This window comes from Carassius auratus, chromosome 25 (genome assembly GCF_003368295.1).
Source record: "Carassius auratus strain Wakin chromosome 25, ASM336829v1, whole genome shotgun sequence".
In the NCBI taxonomy this organism is placed as follows: domain Eukaryota; kingdom Metazoa; phylum Chordata; class Actinopteri; order Cypriniformes; family Cyprinidae; genus Carassius; species Carassius auratus.
Genome location: NC_039267.1, coordinates 2,520,836 through 2,544,467, shown reverse-complemented (window position 1 = coordinate 2,544,467; position 23,632 = coordinate 2,520,836). Strand labels below are relative to the sequence as shown.

The window sequence follows — 23,632 nt, the reverse complement described above, 5'->3', positions numbered from 1 at the left end:
GTTGAAATTATTCAGCCAAGTGATGATATCTCAGATCATTATTTAGTTCTGTGTAAACTTCATATAGCCAAAATTGTAAATTCTACTTCTTGTTACAAGTATCGAAGAACCATCACTTCTACCACAAAAGACTGCTTTTTAAGTTATCTTCCTGATGTATCCAAATTCCTTAGCATATCCAAAACCTCAGAACAACTTGATGATGTAACCGAAACTATGGACTCTCTCTTTTCTAGCACTTTAAATACAGTTGCTCCTTTACGCTTAAGAAAGGTTAAGGAAAACAGTTTGACACCATGGTATAATGAGCATACTCGCACCCTAAAGAGAGCAGCCCGAAAAATGGAGCGCAGCTGGAGGAAAACAAAACTAGAGGTATTTCGTATTGCTTGGCGGGAAAGTAGCATATCCTATAGAAAAGCATTAAAAACTGCTAGATCTGATTACTTCTGTTTTAGAAGAAAACAAACATAACCCCAGGTATTTATTCAATACAGTGGCTAAATTAAGCGGGAGCGGATATGCTTTGAGGTGAATAAAGATCCTTAAAATGTTCTACTAATAATTTTATCTAAAAAAATTTTTTTTGAAGTTTTTATAAAATCATATGCTAACAATGCCAATTTCAATTACAATTTCGTTATTTCAAATGTGGGTGCGTTGCACGTGGCAAGCGCGCTTATAATGTAAAAGACGCAGACGCGACCACAACAGTGCCCAACATCAAATGGCAAACATAATGCAAGCGGGACGAAACTGCTCGTGTGTATTTATATATACAGTATTGTTCAAAATAATAGCAGTACAATGTGACTAACCAGAATGATCAAGGTTTTTCGTATATTTTTTATTGCTACGTGGCAAACAAGTTACCAGTAGGTTCAGTAGATTGTCAGAAAACAAACAAGACCCAGCATTCATGATATGCACGCTCTTAAGGCTGTGCAATTGGGCAATTAGTTGAAAGGGGTGTGTTCAAAAAAATAGCAGTGTCTACCTTTGACTGTACAAACTCAAAACTATTTTGTACAATCCTGTGAATCACTAAACTAATATTTAGTTGTATGACCACAATTTTTTAAAACTGCTTGACATCTGTGTGGCATGGAGTCAACCAACTTGTGGCACCTCTCAGCTGTTATTCCACTCCATGATTCTTTAACAACATTCCACAATTCATTCACATTTCTTGGTTTTGCTTCAGAAACAGCATTTTTGATATCACCCCACAAGTTCTCAATTGGATTAAGGTCTGGAGATTGGGCTGGCCACTCCATAACATTAATTTTGTTGGTTTGGAACCAAGACTTTGCCCGTTTACTAGTGTGTTTTGGGTCATTGTCTTGTTGAAACAACCATTTCAAGGGCATGTCCTCTTCAGCATAGGGCAACATGACCTCTTCAAGTATTTTAACATATGCAAACTGATCCATGATCCCTGGTATGCGATAAATAGGCCCAACACCATAGTAGGAGAAACATGCCCATATCATGATGCTTGCACCTCCATGCTTCACTGTCTTCACTGTGTACTGTGGCTTGAATTCAGAGTTTGGGGGTCGTCTCACAAACTGCCTGTGGCCCTTGGACCCAAAAAGAACAATTTTACTCTCATCAGTCCACAAAATGTTCCTCCATTTCTCTTTAGGCCAGTTGATGTGTTCTTTGGCAAATTGTAACCTCTTCTGCACATGCCTTTTTTTTAACAGAGGGACTTTGAGGGGGATTCTTGAAAATAGATTAGCTTCACACAGACGTCTTCTAACTGTCACAGTACTTACAGGTAACTCCAGACTGTCTTTGATCCTGGAGGTGATCATTGGCTGAGCCTTTGCCATTCTGGTTATTCTTCTATCCATTTTGATGGTTGTCTTGCGTTTTCTTCCACGTCTCTCTGGTTTTGCTCTCCATTTTAAGGCATTGGAGATCATTTTAGCTGAACAGCCTATCATTTTTTGCACCTCTTTATAGGTTTTCCCCTCTCTAATCAACTTTTTAATCAAAGTACGCTGTTCTTCTGAACAATGTCTTGAACGACCCATTTTCCTCAGCTTTCAAATGCATGTTCAACAAGTGTTGGCTTCATCCTTAAATAGGGGCCACCTGATTCACACCTGTTTCTTCACAAAATTGATGACCTCAGTGATTGAATGCCACACTGCTATTTTTTTGAACACACCCCTTTCAACTAATTCAACTAATTGCCCAATTGCACAGCCTTAAGAGCTTAAGAGAGATTATTCTGGTTAGTCACATTGTACTGCTATTATTTTGAACAATACTGTATATATTTATATAAATATATATATATTTATATAAATATATATATATATATATAAATATAAATATATAAATATAAATAAATAAATATATATATATAAATATATAAATGGGAACCACTGATCTAAACCAACAACATGTATGTTAGACCCTATTCCATCTAAGCTCCTAAAAGAGGTGCTTCCAGAAGTCATAGATCCTCTTCTGACTATTATTAATTCCTCATTGTCATTAGGATATGTCCCCAAAACCTTAAAACTGGCTGTTATTAAGCCTCTCATAAAAAAAAACACAACTTGACCCCAAAGAACTAGTTAATTATAGACCAATCTCGAATCTCCCTTTTCTGTCCAAGATACTAGAAAAGGTGGTATCCTCACAATTATATTCCTTCTTAGAGAAAATGGTATATGTGAGGATTTCCAGTCAGGATTTAGACCGTATCATAGTACTGAGACTGCTCTCCGTACTGGGTGTATCTCTTTATTAGTTTTATTGGATCTTAGTGCTGCGTTTGACACAATTGACCACGACATTCTTTTGCATAGACTTGAACACTTTGTTGGCATCAGTGGAAGTGCATTAGCATGGTTTAAATCGTACTTATTTGACCGCCATCACTTCGTAGCAGTGAATGAAGATGTATCATATCGATCACAAGTGCAGTATGGAGTACCTCAAGGCTCAGTACTAGGGCCGCTACTCTTCATGCTTTATATGTTACCCTTGGGAGATATCATCAGGAAACATGGTGTTAGCTTTCACTGTTATGCTGATGATACGCAGCTCTATATTTCTTTGCGGCCCGGTGAAACACACCTATTTGAAAAACTAATGGAATGCATTTCTTACTGCTAAATTCTGAAAAAACAGGTGTTAATTTTAGGACCTAAAAACTCTGCTTGTAATAACCTAGAACACTGTCTAAGACTTGATGGTTGCTCTGTCAATTCTTCGTCATCAGTTAGGAACCTAGGTGTGCTACTTGATCGCAATCTTTCCTTAGAAAGCCACGTTTCTAGCATTTGTAAAACTGCATTTTTCCATCTCAAAAATATATCTAAATTACGGCCTATGCTCTCAATGTCAAATGCAGAAATGTTAATCCATGCATTTATGACTTCAAGGTTAGATTATTATAATGCTTTATTGGGTGGTTGTTCTGCACGCTTGGTAAACAAACTACAGCTAGTCCAAAATGCAGCAGCAAGAGTTCTTACTAGAACCAGGAAGTATGACCATATTAGCCCGGTCCTGTCCACACTGCACTGGCTCACTATCAAACATCGTATAGATTTTAAAATATTGCTTATTACTTATAAAGCCCTGAATGGTTTAGCACCTCAGTATTTGAATGAGCTCCTTTTACATTATACTCCTCTACGTCCGCTACGTTCTCAAAACTCAGGCAATTTGATAATACCTAGAATATCAAAATCAACTGCGGGCGGCAGATCCTTTTCTTATTTGGTGCCTAAACTCTGGAATAACCTACCTAACATTGTTCGGGAGGCAGACACACTCTTGCAGTTTAAATCTAGATTAAAGACCCATCTCTTTAACCTGGCATACACATAACATACTAATATGCTTTTAATATCCAAATCTGTTAAAGTAAATGGACTGCATTTATATATTGCTTTCAAGAGACCACATGACAAAGCGCTTTACAATTTGCTTCACATTCACCCATTCACATACACATACACAAACTGACAAGGCTCCGTCCAGCTCATCGGGAGCAGCTGGTGTTAGGTCTCTTGCTCAAGGACACCTCGACACTTGGTCAGGTGGAGCTGGGGATTGAACCACCAACCTTCCGGTTTGTAGACAACCTACATGAACCACTGAGCCACTGCCTAATGCAGCCTAAAGGATTTTTAGGCTGCATTAATTAGGTAAACCGGAACCGGAAACACTTCACATAACACCCTATGTACTTGCTTCATCATTAGAAGAATGGCATCTACGCTAATATTAGTCTGTTTCTCTCTTGTTCCGAGGTCACCGTGGCCACCAGATCCAGTCTGTATCCAGATCAGAGGGTCACTGCAATCACCCGGATCCAGTACGTATCCTGTTGGGGAAGTCGTGGCCTGATGGTTAGAGAGTTGGACTCCCAATCGAAAGGTTGTGAGTTCGAGTCCCGGGCCGGCAGGAATTGTGGGTGGGGGGAGTACATGTACAGTTCTCTCTCCACCTTCAATACCACGACTTAGGTGCCCTTGAGCAAGGCATTGAACTGAAAGACAGCGGAGACCAGGACAAATAGAGCCCAGATACAGATCCCCTGTAAAGACCTTGTCTCAGAGGACCACCAGGACAAGACCACAGGAAACAGACTTGATTGCAAATAAATGCACAGACACTATTTAAACTGAACAGAGATGACATCACTGAATTCAATGATGAACTGCCTTTAACTATCATTTTGCATTATTGAGACACTGTTTTCCTAATGAATGTTGTTCTGTTGATTTGACGCAATGTATTTTGTTTAAAGCGCTATATAAATAAAGGTGACTTGACTTGCAAGGTGTCAATGGTCGTCTTTTGGACAACTGTCAGGTCAGCAGTCTTCCCCATGTTTGTGTGTCCTACAGAACTAGACTGAGAGATCATTTAAAGACTTTGCAGGTGTTTTGAGTTAATTAGCTGATTACAGTGTGGCTCCAGGTGTCTTCAAAACTGAACCTTTTCACAATATTCTAATTTTCTGAGATACAGAATTTGTGGTTTTCCTTAGTTGTCAGTTATAAACATTAAAATTAAAAGAAATAAACATTTTAAATATATCAGTTTGTGTAATAAATGAATATTATTTACAAGTTTCACTTTTTGAATGGAATTTGTGAAATCAACTTTTTGATGATATTCTAATTATACGACCAGCACCTGTGTGTGTATATGTATATATATTAATTTAGGAACATTTATATACTTGTCATGGAAAACGACAAAAATACAACTAAACTAGGATTTTTTTTTTTTTTTTTTAAATAAAATCAAATGAAATATTAAAAGCACACGCATAAATGTGTGTGTTGTTTTTTCAGCTACTGAAATAAAAATGTAGTCAATATAATGAAAAAAAAACTAAACTACTAAAAATGAGAAAAACAAACATTAAACTAATTAATTATTATTTTAAATTAAAAATATTTTGAATAGGATATTATTAATACATTTTCTGTTTCCACTTTAATTGTAAATAAAGTTTCAGTAATTGTGTTTTTTTAATGTTTTTGTGTCAATTTTCTTTTTATTATTTTGAGCTATTTATTGATTTTTATTGATCAGTTTTAGTTTATTCAGTTTTAATTCTTTAAGTCAATCTAAATAAAAAGGATAACTGTTGTTTACATCTTCTCCAGCAGAAGAAATGAAAGGAAAGCAAGGTTTACAGCTGAAGAGTGTGATGGTGTTTCTCTGACCTTCTGGTCCTGCTCTCGAGCCGCTCTCTTCATCTCCTCCTCCTCTTCCTCCTCCAGCATCTCCATCTTCAGCTCCTCTAAGTATTCACTGTGCTCGTCATCCAGCCACGGCTCGTCCTGAAACACCACACACCTCACGCATGAACAAGACCACGCTCTTTTGACCCATCATGAGCTTTGAGTTCAGCTTCATCATCAAGAACTGCACTCGTTATCCTGAAGCCCAGTCCAGCTATCTGTCAGTGCTACCATGGAAACAGTGTCCACTCCCATGATGCACTGGGAACGATGTAACCGGCTCAATCAGCTCTAGGGAACACGTCTAGGTTTCTAAAACATTTATTTATTTAACATTTACATTTATTAAACAGTTATTTGAACATTTATCAAACTCCAAGACTTGTTTTTTTTTTTTAAACAAACAGTTTTCTTGTGATTTAGAACGTTATCTAAAGAGTAAAATTTGTTTTAGATTGTTCCACTAGTTCTATTTTCACTCATGATATAGCAGCATTCGAATCTTTATTTCTTATTCTAAGAAATCATGAAAATGTATCAAAATCAATGATATTTTAGTATCACTGAGGTACTTTAATAGTAATTTTTTTTATATATTATACATCTGTTTAAATTTTCAAATTTTTTGTTATTTTGTTGTTTTTATGTTCCTTGTTCCTTTTTATTTCATTTAAAATTTAAAATAAGCTAAAATGTTATTATATATTTTATATATATATATATATATATATATATATATATATATATAAATACATGACAAAACACAAAATTAATAAACTAAAATTAACATAATTAGATTTTATGTTTTCTCTATTTTAATTCTAATTTAAAGTTTTAGTATTTTTTGTGTTACTTTTATATTTATTTGAAAGTCTGTATAGTATTAATACATTTTTATTTTTCAGTTTAAATTTATTTAGTATTCGTTATTTTCTTTCTTCAACAAACTAAATTAAAATAAGTTTTCCCTTGGAAAGGTTTTTTTATTTACTTCCTCTTAACATTTATTTTATGCCAAGTTAAAAAAAAAAGTCTTTAAGGATAATACCCTGTTTATAGTAAGATGGACTGCTGGGTAAACAACATGAATATTAATGAATGAATGATTAATATTCATAAGCCATGCAGGTGTGTTTTATAACTCGGTAGATGTGTGTGTGTGTGTGTACCTGTATTTCTGGCCTTGCGACCAGCAGCACAATACTCCTGAATTCTTCATTCGAGAGAACGGCCACTGCTTCCTGTCTGTTCTGAACGTCCCGCCCATTTATCTGTCAATCACACACATCAGCCAATGAGGCGCAGCGTTACATTACTACAGTTCTTCCTCAGTATTTCTGTCCTGTTTTATATTTCTGACCCCACTGGTCTTGCTTTTAGCAAGTTTCAGTTTTTGAAAACTGTTTCAGTTTTTGCTGCACATGATCCTGAAGAGTGAGTTTACTGGGAAGCACAGAGTCCATGGAGAGCGTCTCAGAAACACCTCGGGATGCTTTCCTGAGCATCAGACCACAGCTGAAAATACACCGTACCCTGCTCTCCCTCGGGTCCTGTAGCTGCCGGAGGAATGTGCTGCTGCTGAACACAACAGAGTTAATGAGTGAAGGTGAAGTCACCTGTAAGATGCGGTCTCCTTCTCGGATCCGACCGTCTCTCGCAGCGATGCTGTTCGGCTCGATCTGAGGAGCAAAGAGCAGATTTCAGATTCTAAATCAATCACGTCATTCACAATTATGGTCTGTGGATCTGATTGGCTAAGACTCCAGCCAATCCCTCGCTCCTCTGTGATCAGAACGCATTAGGGCCCGCCCACTTCTTCCTATTAATTTTCCTCATAAAGACTTCAGAAAAGATGCAAGACTTAACAGCTTTAGTGATGAAAGAACTACAATCCCATGATGCACTGCGAATATCACTGAGTTAAGAACAATGGAGAAATTATTTACTGTTCAATTAAAGATGTGGATTTTATACATAGAAACAATATATTTAGTTTATTGCAAATTAGGCATATAAATATTTTAGATCTAATATACGATCAACACACACGTCTTGTTTTCTGCTAAACTAAATTATAAATTGAATATGCTGTATAAATTATTTTATTATCACTAAGTTACAGTGAGTATTTGTTTTATTAGTATTCTCTTTTTTTTTTTTGATAAAGTCTTAGTAATTTTGTTCTTGGTATATTTATTTGAGTTTTTTCAAATGTGTCTATATAGTTTTTATACATTTTTATTCCAGTTTTATTTATTTTAGTACATCGAGTACTACTTTTACAAACTAAATGAGATTTACTTTCTTGGCAACTAGCTGAACTAAAATGATTTTAAAATGTATTTTATTGCAGTTAGCATTTATTTCAAGTAACAAAATAAGTTTTATTTTATTTTAGTTTCAGTTTTAGTTAATTATAATAATCCTGAACATCTTAACACCTGAAGTCATTAAGCTTCTCCAGTAAAGGTGTCTTGATTAAAAACGGTTCAGATATTTATACTAGAAAACAAGTCTAAAATAAAGTGTAAGCAGCATTACGTCATTCACAGTCTCTGATTGGTGGAATTAGCCTCACAGGATCATGGGTAATGTAGTTTTTCACTAGGAATGCTGCTGTTAAACACAGTTAATGGAAGCTTAAACCAATTGATTAACAACTTCTAGGTCTTCTTTAAGGACTCCTGTGGAGAAATTAAATGTGATTTTACTCCCAGAAGCAGCTGCTGTGCTTCATAGAGACACAAGCTTCTGATCGCTCAGATCCGAGCTGAGCTTCTGTGTGTTCATTAGATCGAGACACACACTGAACACGTGAGTAATGAATGAAGAGGGCTTCATCTCTCTCGGGCCGTTCTTCACTGAGATCACGCTCTCTGCTCTTCAGTTTTTAATAAGCCTGTAAGTGCTGACGGATCTGTATTCAGTCGTGCTGCAGAGACCTGATGAATCTGAGAGGACTTCTAATGAAGCCGGAGCTCAACACACACACACACACAGAGAAAGATGTGTGTGTGTGTGTCAGTCTAATGTACTGCTAAAAAAACTATTCTGATTATGTTTCTTGAGCATCATATTATTCTGATTTCTGAAGATCATGTGACACTGAAGACTGGAGGAATGATGCTGAAAATACAGCGGAGCATCACAGAAATAAATTACACTTTAACACAGATTCACACAGAAAACAGATGATTTACATCAGAATAATATTTCACTATTTTTACTCTGTTTTTTTAATCAATTAAATGTAGTCTTGGTGAACAGGAGACACTTCTTTCAAAAACATTACAAAATCTTGGTTGTACAGATGTTACATGACCGGGGCTAGTTGTCACACTCAGTCTAGTAATTTTTATTTATTTCATAATTCACTATTAAAGACATTTTAAAGGCTTTTATGATCACATATCAGACTTAATGATTAAAACTACATCTGAGTGTTATGTGTGTGTTTATGTCGCTCTAATGGAGGTTTCTAAGCCATCGTCTCATCAGGACTGATTATGAACAGAAACATGTAGAAGTGTGTGTGTGATGTGAGCGGTGCACCTCGCTGACGTAGATGTCCTCGTCCTCGTCCTCGTCTGTCCTGTAGCACAGCGTGAGTCCCAGCTTCTCCTGACTGCTCAGTCGAAGCAGCTCCACCTCCTGCAGAGAGACACACACACACACACACACACACACACACACACACACACACACACACACACACACACACATACAGTTACATCAGTCAACAGACTCCACTGGAAATTGAGTTTTTTGCACTGGATTTATTGAAGGATGTATTCATTTAAGACTGACTTTAAAAAAATGTTTGTTGTTTGTTTAGTAGGATTTAAATTTTTGTAATTTTTCAGTTTGTATATTTTTTTTTGATGTGGGATTTAGCAATTTAAAACAATTTAGAACAATTTTTAAACATTTTTAATGTTTTAGTTTTTATTTTTTGGTCTATTTTTATTATTATTATTTGGGGAATTGTTTTATTTGTTTAATTGTTTTATTTACAATTGTTTTTATTTAACTTGACATCTTGAATAAAATAGTATTTTATGACTACATAAGCATTTACAAAAAAAAAAAATACAACAAATATTTACAAGTTTGTTTTAAAACAAGATTACATTTTATTTCTTTTAGTTAAAAACACTTTTATTTTTTGATTTTGTAATGTTTCAGGTATATAATTTGCTTTATATTTTTATTTATTTAGGTGTAATTTTAATGGAGACTTCATTTGAAACGTTTTGTTATTATTCACTCATTCATTTGGTCTTACATTTGAATTTAACTTTTATATTTGGGTTTTATGAATTTACTTTTAAAATTTCTTTTTATTTATTTAGGTGCTTTTATTTTATTTATTTTTGGTGCAAGATATAAATTAAACAATTGTATTTCCTTTAAATTTACTGTAAACTAATATTGTTATTATTATTATTTTTTGGTGTAGGACAAAGGAAAAAAAAAGCAGATTTTCACTAAAATATTGCTAAAATATTAGAGAAATAATTATGTAGAGATTATCACACTAATACGTGACCTCATAAGGGTCAGTTTTGTGTAATTGAGATGTATACATCTCCTGAAAGCTGAATAAATCATCTCTCATTGATGTGTGGTTTGTTCGGAGGACAATATCTGTCTGAGATACAACTATCTGAAAATCTGGAATCTGAGGGAGCAAAAACATCTAAATATTGAGAAAATCATCTTTAAAGTTGTTCATATGAAGTTCTTAGCAATGAATATTACTAATCAAACATTAAGTTTTGATATATTTACAGTAGAAGATTTACTAAATATCTTCAGTGAACATGATCTTTACTTAATATCCTGATGATTTTTGTCTTAAAGGAAAAATTGATAATTTTGACCCTAACACTGTATTGTTGTCTATTTCTACAGATATAGCCCAGAGACTCGAGACTGCTCTTGTGCTCCAGGGACACAATTCAACGTGTAATTTCAAAGCTGAAACAGTATTTTCATGTATAACATGTTTCTGGGGTCAGGCAGGAGTCAGAGGATCTATATTTCATCTGCAGACATCCAGAGGCAGAATAATCACACGCCTCTCAGAGAAACCTTACATTCATACATCCTGAACAATCTCACCTGCTCCTTCCCACAATGCATTCTGCACTGCTTTAACTGTTCAATTAAAGATCTAGTTATTTTCGTCTTGTTTTCCAGTACGTAATGTTTGCTAAATTCTAAAATGGAATGTTCCTTTAGCATTCGCAAAACCAAAAAATAATAAATGAAAAATGTAAAAAATGGACATTTTGCATGTTCAAAGAATAGTGTTTTCTTCATAATGTTGGAGTTGTCAGCACATGTTTAATGAGCCGGGATCAGCCTGACGCTGTTATATCTTCAGTGTTTGTGAGTCTCCGGTGAAAGGGCTCTCACCTCGTACTGGAAGTCGTCGTTCCTCTCGCCGTCCGCTGCCATGTTGTCCTCCGAATATTCCTGATCCAAGGTGTGCAGAGAGAGACAGCTGAGCAGAGAACACACACTAGTGAGCGACACATCACGGGACCATCACAGAGAGGATCACAATCACTTTCCAGAACATTCTCCTTCACTGTTCCTGACTGGTGAATGATCTTCCCATCCCGATCCCGATCGATGAATCCCTGACAATCTACAAGCAACAGATGAAAACTCATCTCTTTCAACACATATATATATACACATTTTATTTATTCCTTCTCTTTCTGGCTTGTACTCATTTGAACAGCGTCTAAACCTTGGTATTACGAGCACTTCGTGTGTCTGTTTGCCTCTTTAAGAAGAATTACTTTGTGTCCCCCAAATTTAGTTTTGGATAAAAGCATCTGCAAAATGACTAAATATAAATACTGAGTGACGTTTTCAATAATTTCATAGATATTTCTGGTGGTACATTCATTTAGTGTTTTTTTAGCAACATTTGTCTTGCTTTATCTGCCATGTGACATGATGAAACATAATTCAGTTGCCTTCCTCTGTGGACACGTTTGCACTGACTCCGAGTTTAATCTGAATCAGCCGTTTTAACTCTAGTCTGTTTTCAGTTTGAGTGTTTCATCATGTGATTTGTTTTTACACTGATTCATCCCAGAGAATAAAAATATGTGTCTCTGGAGCACAAACGTCTCGAGTCTCTGGGCTATATCTGTAGAAATAGACAACATTACACTGTGTGAGTCTCAATTATACATTTCTCTTTTATGACAAAAATCATTAGGATATTAAGTAAAGATCATGTTCATGAAGATATTTAGTAAATCTCCTACCGTAAATATATCAAAACTTAATGTTTGATTAGTAATATGCATTGCTAATAACTTCATTTGAACAACTTTAAAGATGATTTTCTCAATATTTAGATGTTTTTGCTCCCTCAGATTCCAGATTTTCAGATAGTTGTATCTCAGACAGATATTGTCCTCCAGAGGTTATGAATGAGAAACATTCCATGAATGCGTTTTATGAATTCCCATCTCATGAGATACAGCAGGAAAATGCTACTAAAGGTCTCAATAATATAATATGAGGTTATATAATAATACGAGCTCTGGAGTTCAGGCGTCACATGTGGTGAAGAACGAGCGCAGAGACTGCAGAAGTCAGCCGATGGAGACACAAACACACATCATGCATCTTCAGCTCAGATGTGTCGTGTGCGTCTGCTCCGAGTCTCCTTCATCTCTATCATCTCGTCTGCTGTCCTCCGCGTGACTCGCGTGCGTGTCTGTGTTTTCTTCTGCTCACGGCTGATGCTGTTCATTAGCGTGTGCTAGCGTCTCTGGTACAGTCAGGTGGTTTATCATCTGTGTGCTGACTCTATAAAGCGAGCTGAGCAATGATGCTGAAGCAGCCTGATCACTGGATTCAGATCTTTTTACACAAATGTACTGAATCTACTCCATTTACTACAGTATCTTTCCATTTCTTTCATCCACCCACTCATCTAAATGCTGAACGGTCCTTAAGGGTGAGATTACTGTAAATTATTCCTGAATAATGCATATTTCCAGGCACTATTACAACAACAACATTCACCGAGAATCCCTGAACGCTTTTGTCTGGAAGAACAAAGGAAATCAGAAAGCCCACATCAGCACACCACGCACCAAAGAGAGTTCAGAAACTAAACCTGGATCTTGAGCGGGTGACAAATTTAGACTATGAATTATCCACGGCATTAATTACCTCCCTAACCACCGCTCTGTGCCTCAGACGCTTTCAATTAACTTCCCAGCATGCACTGCAGCCGGCCCTGCGTCTCCTGAGGAGAAACCCAGATACTCCTGTGAACCAGTCCAGAAAACCTCATGTTCTTCACACCGGAATGTTCTACCAAACGTTTGTTTGTAACCTTCAAATAACCATCTAAACACAAGAACGCTGGACATTTGAACATTGGTAGAATATTAAACATAAACATTCAATAATACTATATTTTAAGTGGAAAAGTTAGCAGAGCATTGAAGAAATGTCTTCCTAACCTGTAAATACCGTTTTTAATCATTATGCGATTTAACTATTGTGGAAAATTATAAAAAAAAATGAATGTTGAAATCATTAATATTTACAGTAGTAGAATGCTGTTGTAACCTTTAAGTAAAATTCTAATAACCAAAGGAAAACTGGACATTTCAACAGAAAATAAATATTAAAATAATGCTATTATTCGGGTGAAAGTGAAGTTGGTGCAGTGTCATAAACATTTTTGTAACCTTTAAATAACATTACAATCATGATAAGAAACATTCAGAAACAACGTTCCTTCAACGTTTTCAGAATCAGAAAGATTGTGTTTCCACACACTAGGATTTGTCTTGAGCTTCCAGTATGGGTGACACGCAAATAATATCTCAATATTTCCTGGGATCTAGTCGATAACGATAATTAGACTACATTTCGCTCAGTGTATTATTGTGCTGGTATCTTATACTTCTAAAGTTTTTGATATTCTCTAATTCTGTGTGATGGTCAGTTCACACTGATAGAAATGTATCATTTCCAATAAGTTTAAATTGATTTTGACCTTTTATGGGAATTCTTACCTTTAAAAAGCCATTTTTCTAAAAGTTTGCAAGTCAAATTCTTACATTTAATCAGTGAATTACAATAATAAGACATTTGGGGGTTTAACAGGCAAATAAATATCAGAACAATTCATCTTTGCACTGCAGAGGAAACACAGAAGCTGCGTCTGAAGTGGGATTTAGATTTACACACCGTTTAATGCAGAGCGTTTCATCTGCAGTTACTAATGCATAAATGTTTTGATATATTAAACAAAAAACACTGAATACTGATCAAATAAAAATACCTTAAATGTGGAATTAAAACGGCCAGTAGGTGGCAGCAAGCCACTGTTAATAAGTGAGTCATTGTGATTGAACCGAATCATTTAAACGGTTGATTCAGATTCAGGAAGGAATCACTGTCATGCTGCTCAGAGACTCAAAACAGAGCTGTGCCTGTGTTTTAAACCTTTGTTGTTGTCGAAATAGAGCATAAATAGGCAGTTTGTTTTTTTGTTTCTTGAACTGTTGTAAAAGACTCAGCATCACGTATGTAATCATGGTAAGTTTTAAACGGACAGACATGAGCTATGTGCTGAATGTGTTGGTCACCTGTCGGACAGGAGGAAGGGGCAGATGTCCGGCACCGGTGGTGTGGCCGGACGCAGTTTGGCCAGAGCCATGATGTGCTCGAAGGTGATCTCCGTCTGCGTGCACACGTCCACCAGCTGGACGTCCTGCGCTGACCCTTGACCCCGGGGCCGAGGGGTCCGCCGGAGCACCTGCACCACGATGGGGTCTTTAGCGCTGCGTAAAGCCTCGGCCGCCTCCTCATGACTGGCTCTGGACAGATCCCTCCCGTTCACCTGAAACACACATTACTCACTGACTTCAGTGCGAAACACTCACAAACACACAGGACTCAGAGCAGGAGTCAGGCTGAGAACACATTAGATGCCATTAATCGATTTTAAATAATAATGTTTTCATACTATGTGTGTGTGTGAGTATTTACATAAGGTTACAGTGCATATACACATGTGTATTTATCTATACATATACATTGTAAACATAAAGTTTTATTTTGAATCAATTAATCACAACTAATCGATTTGCAGCCCTACTCAGAATTCACATTTTGCTCTCTATGAATGTAGAAAGGAGCGTGAACATCCTGCTAAACATCTCCTTTTGTGTTTCTAGGAAGCTTTACAAGTTGAAATCCTAAATGAAGGAATGATGAATTAGATTAAAATTTTCATGCATTTGGATCTCACCATTTTAACAAAGTAATAAACTTAATGAGATCCATATTTGTTAGTTGAGAAATTAACCGGTCAGATTTCTGCACTTAAAAAAGCATAGTATAGTTCAATTGTTTGCATGCATTCATTTCCATTTTTGAAATGCATTTATGAAATAGCTTGGAATCAGCATTTCTGTTCATTGAGAAAACAATTACTTTTATTCAGTTAAAGACTGATATTTTAGTGACATTGAAGTCCACACAAAAAATACATATTTTTTCATTTTCATACGCTTTTGTTATATTTAGTAGGTGTTTTTTCCATTTAAATTGATTTTTTTTTTTTTTTTTTCAGTTTTGTTTTATCTTAGTACAAGTTGAAATGGCAAATGTTGCATTGGCAAATAAAATCTTTTTTTTATTTTTATTTAAAATTATTTCTTTTTTTAGTTTTCGATTTTTTATATTTTATTTAAAATAATGATTTTTTTTTTTTTTTTTGCAATTTTAATTTTATTTTACTAAAATAACCCTGGTTAGCATGAACATGGGTAAATATGACTTATTGATGGTACTTGGTGAGTGTATTTAATCCACATTCAGTTTATTTCTCTATTGCAGAGATCTGAGCGTGTCTATTAATCAGTGATCTGTAATTAACTGCTCATGACTGAACTGAGCAGACTGAGTCTCACAGGACACTGATTGGCTATTAATGACACACATTACATGAGAAACGAACGCTTCAGAGCCTCGTCCTGCTGATCCCAAGAGCTGTGTGTCTCTCAATCACACGATTCCTTCATTCTCCCGGTGTCTGGATCATCAGAGTTTGAGCTGCAGTGCTGATTATATTCATGTTATTCTAGTGTACTCAGCACTTCATGATGAATTCATCGGATTGGTTCATTATAGATGAAAATAAAAAGAAATGTGTTATAAAAAGACACTGAAAACATATTTTGATTCTGATTTGTTGAGCGGCTAATGTCAACTACTGAATCAACCAATGGAGCGAGAGTGGGCGGGCCTATCTGCTTGACTGACCAATGACAGATGGGGGCGTGTCATCTTTTAACATTGCTCCTCTGATGTATGAAAATAACTCAAACTAGACAAGAAACAAAAATAAAAAACTATGGACATATTGAAAATAATAATAACAATAATAATAATAATAAACGAAAAAAATAAAACCAACTAAATGCATTTTTCATTTTCATTTCATTCACTTAATTTACTAAAATGACAAAAAATAAAACAGAAATAAAATGATTTAAAATCTTACACGTATTCAAAAAAAGACTTCAAATGAAAACAAAAAAAATACAAAAAATAAAACTAATTAAATATATGAATAAAAACTATTATAGCATTTGAATGACTACAATAAATAAATAAAATTGTTATTCAGAAAACTGCTTTACCAAGACTTTCTCCCATATATATATAAGTCTTGGTAAAGCAGTTTTGTGAATGATGGAGGAACTACCAGCGTTTCTTCAACACTATAATCCCGGTGAAGACGAGTGATGTGATATCGATGTGTTCATCATCAGATCGGAGCGAGGGTTTGCTGACTGAATGAGGATGAAGTGTGTACAGACCAGGAGAGGAGACGCTTCTGTTCAGTCATGTACTGCTGATCCAGCCAAACACATGATCCAGAGATAACAGCTGAGATAACCTGATCAGCTCTTATAAAGCAGTGCTTCCTCTGGAGTAAAGCAGAGACTCCAGATGTCTTCATTGTGTGAGAACCAGGACACATCTCCAGAGGAAACACACCAACACTAACCTGCTTCATCTGGGAATAGCCCACAGTACACCAACTTCAACACCAATTCATCTTCACAAACTGTACACAAGACATGGTTTATCCACCAAATTTCTATAAAGTGCTCTAAACACCCAACCAATTTATAATACGCATATTCCACTGAGACGAGAACCCACCAGGCCCAAAAACATGAAGATTGGATTTACTGCACCTTGTCCTAATATCTTCTTTTTTTCTAGTTTTCCAGATTATTTCTTTAACCTATTGGCAAGACATTCTGACAAAATCTTATATTCTGTGGTCAATAAAGCAACAGGCCTCCAGTTCTTTAACAAAGACAGATCTCCCTTTTTAGGACGACATGTGACAGGCCAAACCCCATCTTTAAAACACTCACAGAAAACCTCATAGAGATCAGCCATCAGCAGCAGGGGAACGTCCCGAGCTGAGCTGTGCAGCAGATGGAAGTTCATCAAACATTAAAAAAGAGTCCAAGGCAGTCTTAGTTATATAAAGGTAGGGCTGGGCGATATATCGATATAAAAAAATATATCGATATATTTTTAGACGCGATATGGAATTAGAGCATATCGCATATATCGATATAGTTCAAATTTGCGCTGCTCCCCGCGCCACCGCCCCTCCTCTTCGATGGGGGGAGGGGGGATGGGCAGGCACAGAGCCACTCTTCGACAAACATGGAGGAAGCAGGTACGTCTGCGGAGCGCGCGGAGGAATTGGTTAGTAAAAGAAAAAGCAGTGGCTCAGTAATTTGGAGATGGTTCGGATTTAAAGTATCAGATGAGCAACAACATCACGTTATTTGTAGGGAGTGCAATAAACAAGTTACAGCCAGGGGTGGAAGCACTACAAATCTTTTTCACCACCTAAAACAGTGGCACAAACTGCAGTACGAAGAGTCTTTGAAACTGCGCGCTGCAGAAGCCACAGCCGCAAGCCATCGACAACCCGAAAAAGCTCCAGCCCCAACACAAAGCTCACTGCAAACTTCATTTTCCCGCAACGTGCCTTATGAAAAGAAAAGTGTCAAGTGGTGTACTATAACTAAAGCGGTGTCCTATCACATTGCTAAAGATATGGTCCCCATTGCAACTGTGGAACAAGTCGGATTCCAAAACCTACTGAAAACTATGGACCCGAGATATGAGCTTCCCAGTCGCAACTACTTTGCACGAGAAGCACTGCCACAAATGTACACTGAACTCAGACAGCGCCTTGCTGACCAGCTCGCTAACGTGACCCATTTTGCGTTGACCAGCGATATGTGGTCGAGCAGGACATGTGAGCCTTACATGAGCGTGACAGTTCACTTCATTCAAGACTGGGAGATGAAAACAGCGTGTCTGCAAACAAGTTATTTCCCCCAGGATCACACCGGTGAGCACATAGCTGAGGCCCTGCAGGACGCAATTGCAAGCTGGAAACTCCAAGAAAAGTATCTGGTTGCTATAACAACCGACAACGGGAGCAACATCGTCAAAGCGGTTGAGCTGAACGAGTGGATGAGGATGCAGTGCTTCGGTCACAGACTGCACTTGGCTATTGGTGAGTGCAGTGTTGTAAGGAGTATTCAGATATTTTACTTTAATCAAAAACATTAAAATGTTAGTTTTTTTCTCTGGATTGAAAATAGCAAACTGCAAAGTAACTAGAAACTAATGTTGACACATGACACATGGACACATGGAGTTTTTAGTGGAGTAGAAATATGAAGTAGCATTAAAAAATAGCATACATATTAAATACTAAGAACAACGACAAGAACGGAACACGAGTAAATGTACATACAGTATAGTCATCATTTATAAATTATACAAAAATACTAATACATAAAAATCACTTACATGATTAAAATTCAGAAAAAAAATATAATATTTGATATTTATGATTAGTACTGGTGTTGATTAAAAAAATAAACTATGAAAGAGAAAATGTATCCTTTATTTAGCCAGGAAAAAATCCCATATAATAATCTCTTCTTCCAGGGAGACCTGGTAAAAAAACGGCAGCACACATAGTTTCAGAAAAATAAATAATTTAAACACAAACAATCCAACAATAAAATAAATATTAATATAATATAATATTAATGTAGAATATTTCTAAAGCTTGATTTTGGATTAGTTGTATGAATGTGTTAAAGTGAACCCTGAGTCAAATTTCTTGCATAAGCACATTTGTTTAATAGTTTTTTATGATTCTGACAGGACATGGCATGAATGACAAGCGTGTCACCCGGGCCATTTCTTTGTGCAAAAGAATTGTAAGCAGTTTTTCGTACAGCTGGAAGAAAAGGAGACATCTTGCTGAAGTCCAGATTCAGCTGGGTCTGCCAAGTCACCAACTCATAACCGAGTCTGCCACACGCTGGGGATCCAGGCAGCAGATGATAGAGAGAGTCCTGGAGCAGGAAGGAGCACTGGCCAAAGTCCTGTCTAATGACAAAAACACCAGGCACCTTGTCCCTACCTGGCAGGACTTAGAGGTCCTAGAAGCAGTCCAAAAGGTCTTGAAACCTCTCCAGGACTTTACTGATGCTTTATCAGGTGAGGAGTACGTCACTCTATCATATGTGAAACCTGTGCTGCACCTTTTTAACGAAAGTCTCCTGGCATGTGAAGAGGGTGATAGCGAGCTTTGTAAATCGATCAAGACCAGCATTGTTGAGTACCTCAACAGCAAATATTCTGACCCAGCCACTACTGACCTTTTGGAGATGGCTTCATTTGTGGATCCTCGGTTCAGGGCCACCTACATCCCAAGTGAAAAAGTGGAAGCATTGAAGCACAGAGCTGTCTTGGAGGTGGAGACGCTACTGGCTGATCAGAGCAGCTGTCAACCGCCTTGCCTATGTGTGCCCACTGTGCCTGAGCCTGCAGATGGAGAAGCAGCAGTAGCACCAAAAGCTAAAAGACTGGCAAGCTTCTTCAAGAAGCGCACAGCCACCACCACTGCACCAACCAAGAGGGGGGCTATTGAAAATGAACTGTCAAGTTACTTGCAGTCCGCAAGTGTGGAGAGTGACACTGATCCTCTCAAGTGGTGGAAGGATCATGAAGTTTTCTTTCCATCTCTGAGCCACCTGGCAAAAAAGTATCTCTTGGTACCAGCTACCAGTTCACCCTCCGAAAGGGTTTTCAGCTGTAGTGGCAATATCGTGACCTGCCACAGAGCATCTCTGAAGCCGGATGCTGTTGACAGGCTGGTGTTTCTCGCACAAAATCTTTAAACGAAGGAGGATACGCTTGTCTATCTTCTAATGTCTACCTCAAGACAGAATTACTGTTTATCAAAGTAAAAAAAGAGGGGGAAAATGTTTATTTAGTTGATAATCTGTTTCTTGTGGAACTGGTTGAGACTGTTCAGATAAGAAATTGAGTTAACAAAAAGGAAAAGGTAATCTCAAGCTGATGTTTTTTTTTTTTTTTCTTAAACTGAGCACTTTATTTTGTTCTTTCTTTATATGTAAATGCTGCCCTTAAGTTACTAGGGTTTGTCATATTCTTTTGTAATATTCATTATTTGCATCTGTGGATTTGTTAGAAAGGAGAATAAAATCTGTTATTGGATTTTAATAAGCCATTAATAGTTGTAAAACTAAACATTTTTGATATTTGTACTTTTCTCATATAAATATATTTATTTCGGAAAAAGATTGGCCTATTTTATTTTAAAATGTTTTAAGATTTTTTTTTTTATTCAAATGTGCACCTTATGGAGCTTTGATTTCAAAAAAGGTACTCCTGTCCTATTGTTATACAGTATTTTGTTGTACAGTTTTTTTTACATTTTATTGTTATTTGAACAGCTGAGCATTTAATTATGAACCAGGTGAAGAAACCCGTTTACTATTTATTCATTTGATTTTGCAACTGTTCACTGAAATGGCCGGTTTCAATAAAACTACTTGTGACGTCATATTTGGCTTTGACTTTGACTGAACATTTGCTCTCACTTTGCGGAAAAAATATCGGGATATATATCGTATATCGATATTCAGTCTAAATATATCGGGATATGATTTTTTGTCCATATCGCCCAGCCCTATATAAAGGCCTTCCTAAATTGGACTGATTCTGTTCAGCACAGTCCAGATCACAATGTTCTGTGGTGTATATAAGATCCACTGCATGAAGGTGTATTTCTGCAGTGTCAGTGGTGACCCTTCATCAGGCAGACGGAGGCAGACCATCGGTTTCTAATTCTACATCTGAAAAAACGTACTTCTCTCATGTCCCACATTTGGTACATACACATTTATGAAACCTTCAATTTCAACCTTCACTAAGACAAGACAAACTTTTATAACTTCTTCAGAACTTCAAATATTAACTCTAGTTTCTGGAGAAAAAAGAATCGCCACACCTGCACTAAGATTTGTCCCATGACTAAGTATTTGTTGCCCCTTCCAGCACATTTTCCAATCAGCTTCATTATCTACATCACTATGAGTTTCCTGAAGCAATACAACATTTAGTCTTTTTAGCTTTATGCTTTCTAATAGCAAATCACGTTTATGTCTATCCCTCCCAGCATTAACATTAATGGAGCCTAGCCTCAAACTAGCCATACATGTATTTGAAAGCAGAAAAGACAGACATAACAGAAGAAGAAAAAGAAAAGAAACCCATGTGATGCATTCCTGATCAGTTTAAGAACTTTTTTTTTCTTTCCTACATTTTCTTATCACTGTAAGATGCTTCTTTAGTCGAAAACGCTTCTTTTCACTCAAAATATCAAAACCAACTGTTTTTTGAAAGACTGTGACAGATCTAACAAACTTGTCAATATCTGGGAAAACATCTTTAACATTCACCTGTTTGCCAAAAGTATCATCCAAAAAGTGATTTATTTCCTCAAGGGGATATAAGGAGATGTCCCTGTGAATCTGTATCATCAGACATGGCATCAATGCTATCATTGCCTGTACACGTTAATAACCCGCTCCGATTCTTCACCATTATAGTTCCTTTGCTCAATGACGTCATTCACCAGCTGTGGGGTTCTCAGCATTCCCGCTGCGAGTGACGTCACTAGCGCTGTACTCAGCTGACAGACACTGGTGGACACGCTACGTCACCACAAATAAAACATCTCAAATTACCAGTACTTGCATAAACCATATAAGATCTCCCTTCATGTTTTACACGGAAAGAAACATCCCAAGTATTTTCTGGAGTGTCCAAAAACATGTACACTTGTCTTCTAAAAGACTGCACATGTTTTAAAGACGGATGTTTACAACCTAAAGAGATCGTTCTAGACTCGCTAGCAAACTTACCGAATCTCGCTAATTCACGTTCCAACGCCTCATTAGAAATGAAAGGCGGGAGATTTGAAATCATGATTTTGCTAGAAGGTGCATGAAGCGGAGTAACCTGCACAAGATTATCACGTATGACAATACCATTCTCAATCAACATAGAGCAGCGCTTTCCTCTTTTACAAATACAACAACCGCTTTATTCATTCGGGAGCTTTCAAACCCTACCTCATCTCCCACGGCCACGAGAACGAGAGTTTTGATCAGATCAGTTCTCACTAAACGCCACTCTCACCACAAAAACCCCCAGCATGCACCAGAGACAGAGTCTCGAGAGAGACCGAGAGAATACAAATAAAGTAAGAAATTATACTAAACTAAATAATACAGTTATGTTAAATATTCATTATATTGATTATGTTAAATATACATAAATATAGGACAGTTAATAAATTAATTAAAATAAATAATTATACAATTATATTAAAATTATTAAATATTAAAATATTTAAGTAAATAACTTATAAATAATTATAACTAATAAATAATGATATACTAAATAATATAATAAATATACAATGAAAACTGTTAAAATAACAAATGCTGAAAAATATAATGACATTAAAATAATTAATACTACATTAAAACAACAAAGGCTACGCATACAATTATACTAAAACAATTTAAATATATTTTAAACCCTTTTGATAAAAATATAAATTATAATAAGATATTCAAATAAGTATTCAAGCTAATAAAAATTAACATTTCACTGAAATAAATTAATTTAATTAATTTAATATAAATGATTAAAATTACATTGAAAGATAAATATTACTAAGTAAATAAAAACAATAAAAATATAAATGAGTAATAAATAAATCAATTTAACATTGCAGTATTATAGCAAGTAGAAATAAATATTATTAAATTTTATTTTATCATTTTATTATATAATTATATTCAAATAAGTATTAAAGGTATATATATATATATATATATATATATATATATATATATATATATATATATATATATATATATAGCCTATATATATATATATATAAAACAGATCAAATAGAAAATAATTATATTTACATAATTTAATTATTTAATTAAAATAAATGTAAAATTTTAAAATGACACTTACAGATATATTAATATATATTATAATATAATATATAATATAATTAAACAATACAAATCTGATCAATAAATAAATACATTTAGCATTGCACTATTAAAAACAATTACTAAATAGAAACTTAATAGAAAATAAAAAATGTCCAAATAATATTTTAATATTAATATTTTAAATTGTTATAGTATAGAGAGTATGCCTATTTCAATGAGTCTAAATTTGGTATTTATTCATATATATCCATCTTTTACATTTAAAGACATGAGGATGAACATGTTTGGGGCATCTATAGATCACAGAACAGATCTGAAGATGATGAACAAACTCAGCTGTAGGACATGAAGCAGAGGAGCCATTACCCACAATGCACTGCTCATGAGGCAGTGTACACAGAGCTGCTGTGACAGTCCTCTGACCCC

The 23,632-nt window shown here is 35.8% G+C and overlaps 1 protein-coding gene across 2 annotated transcripts in view; it reads right to left on the bottom strand.

Moving 5' to 3' along the window:
* Nucleotides 1-23,632, bottom strand: part of LOC113042984 (PDZ domain-containing RING finger protein 4-like) — a 46,360-nt gene that overhangs the window by 5,620 nt on the left and 17,108 nt on the right. The window contains exons 1-7 of one of the 2 annotated variants that reach the window (XM_026202039.1): nt 22,301-22,370; nt 14,375-14,628; nt 11,154-11,241; nt 9,285-9,383; nt 7,349-7,411; nt 6,902-7,003; nt 5,715-5,831 (exon numbers count right to left, since the gene is read on the bottom strand). In XM_026202039.1, coding sequence (XP_026057824.1) covers nt 5,715-5,831; nt 6,902-7,003; nt 7,349-7,411; nt 9,285-9,383; nt 11,154-11,241; nt 14,375-14,445 — 540 coding nt within the window. In that variant the 5' untranslated portion in view covers nt 14,446-14,628; nt 22,301-22,370. Of the gene's footprint in view, nt 1-5,714; nt 5,832-6,901; nt 7,004-7,348; nt 7,412-9,284; nt 9,384-11,153; nt 11,242-14,374; nt 14,629-22,300; nt 22,371-23,632 lie in introns of those variants that run through there. The other variant, XM_026202038.1, reaches the window with a different exon arrangement.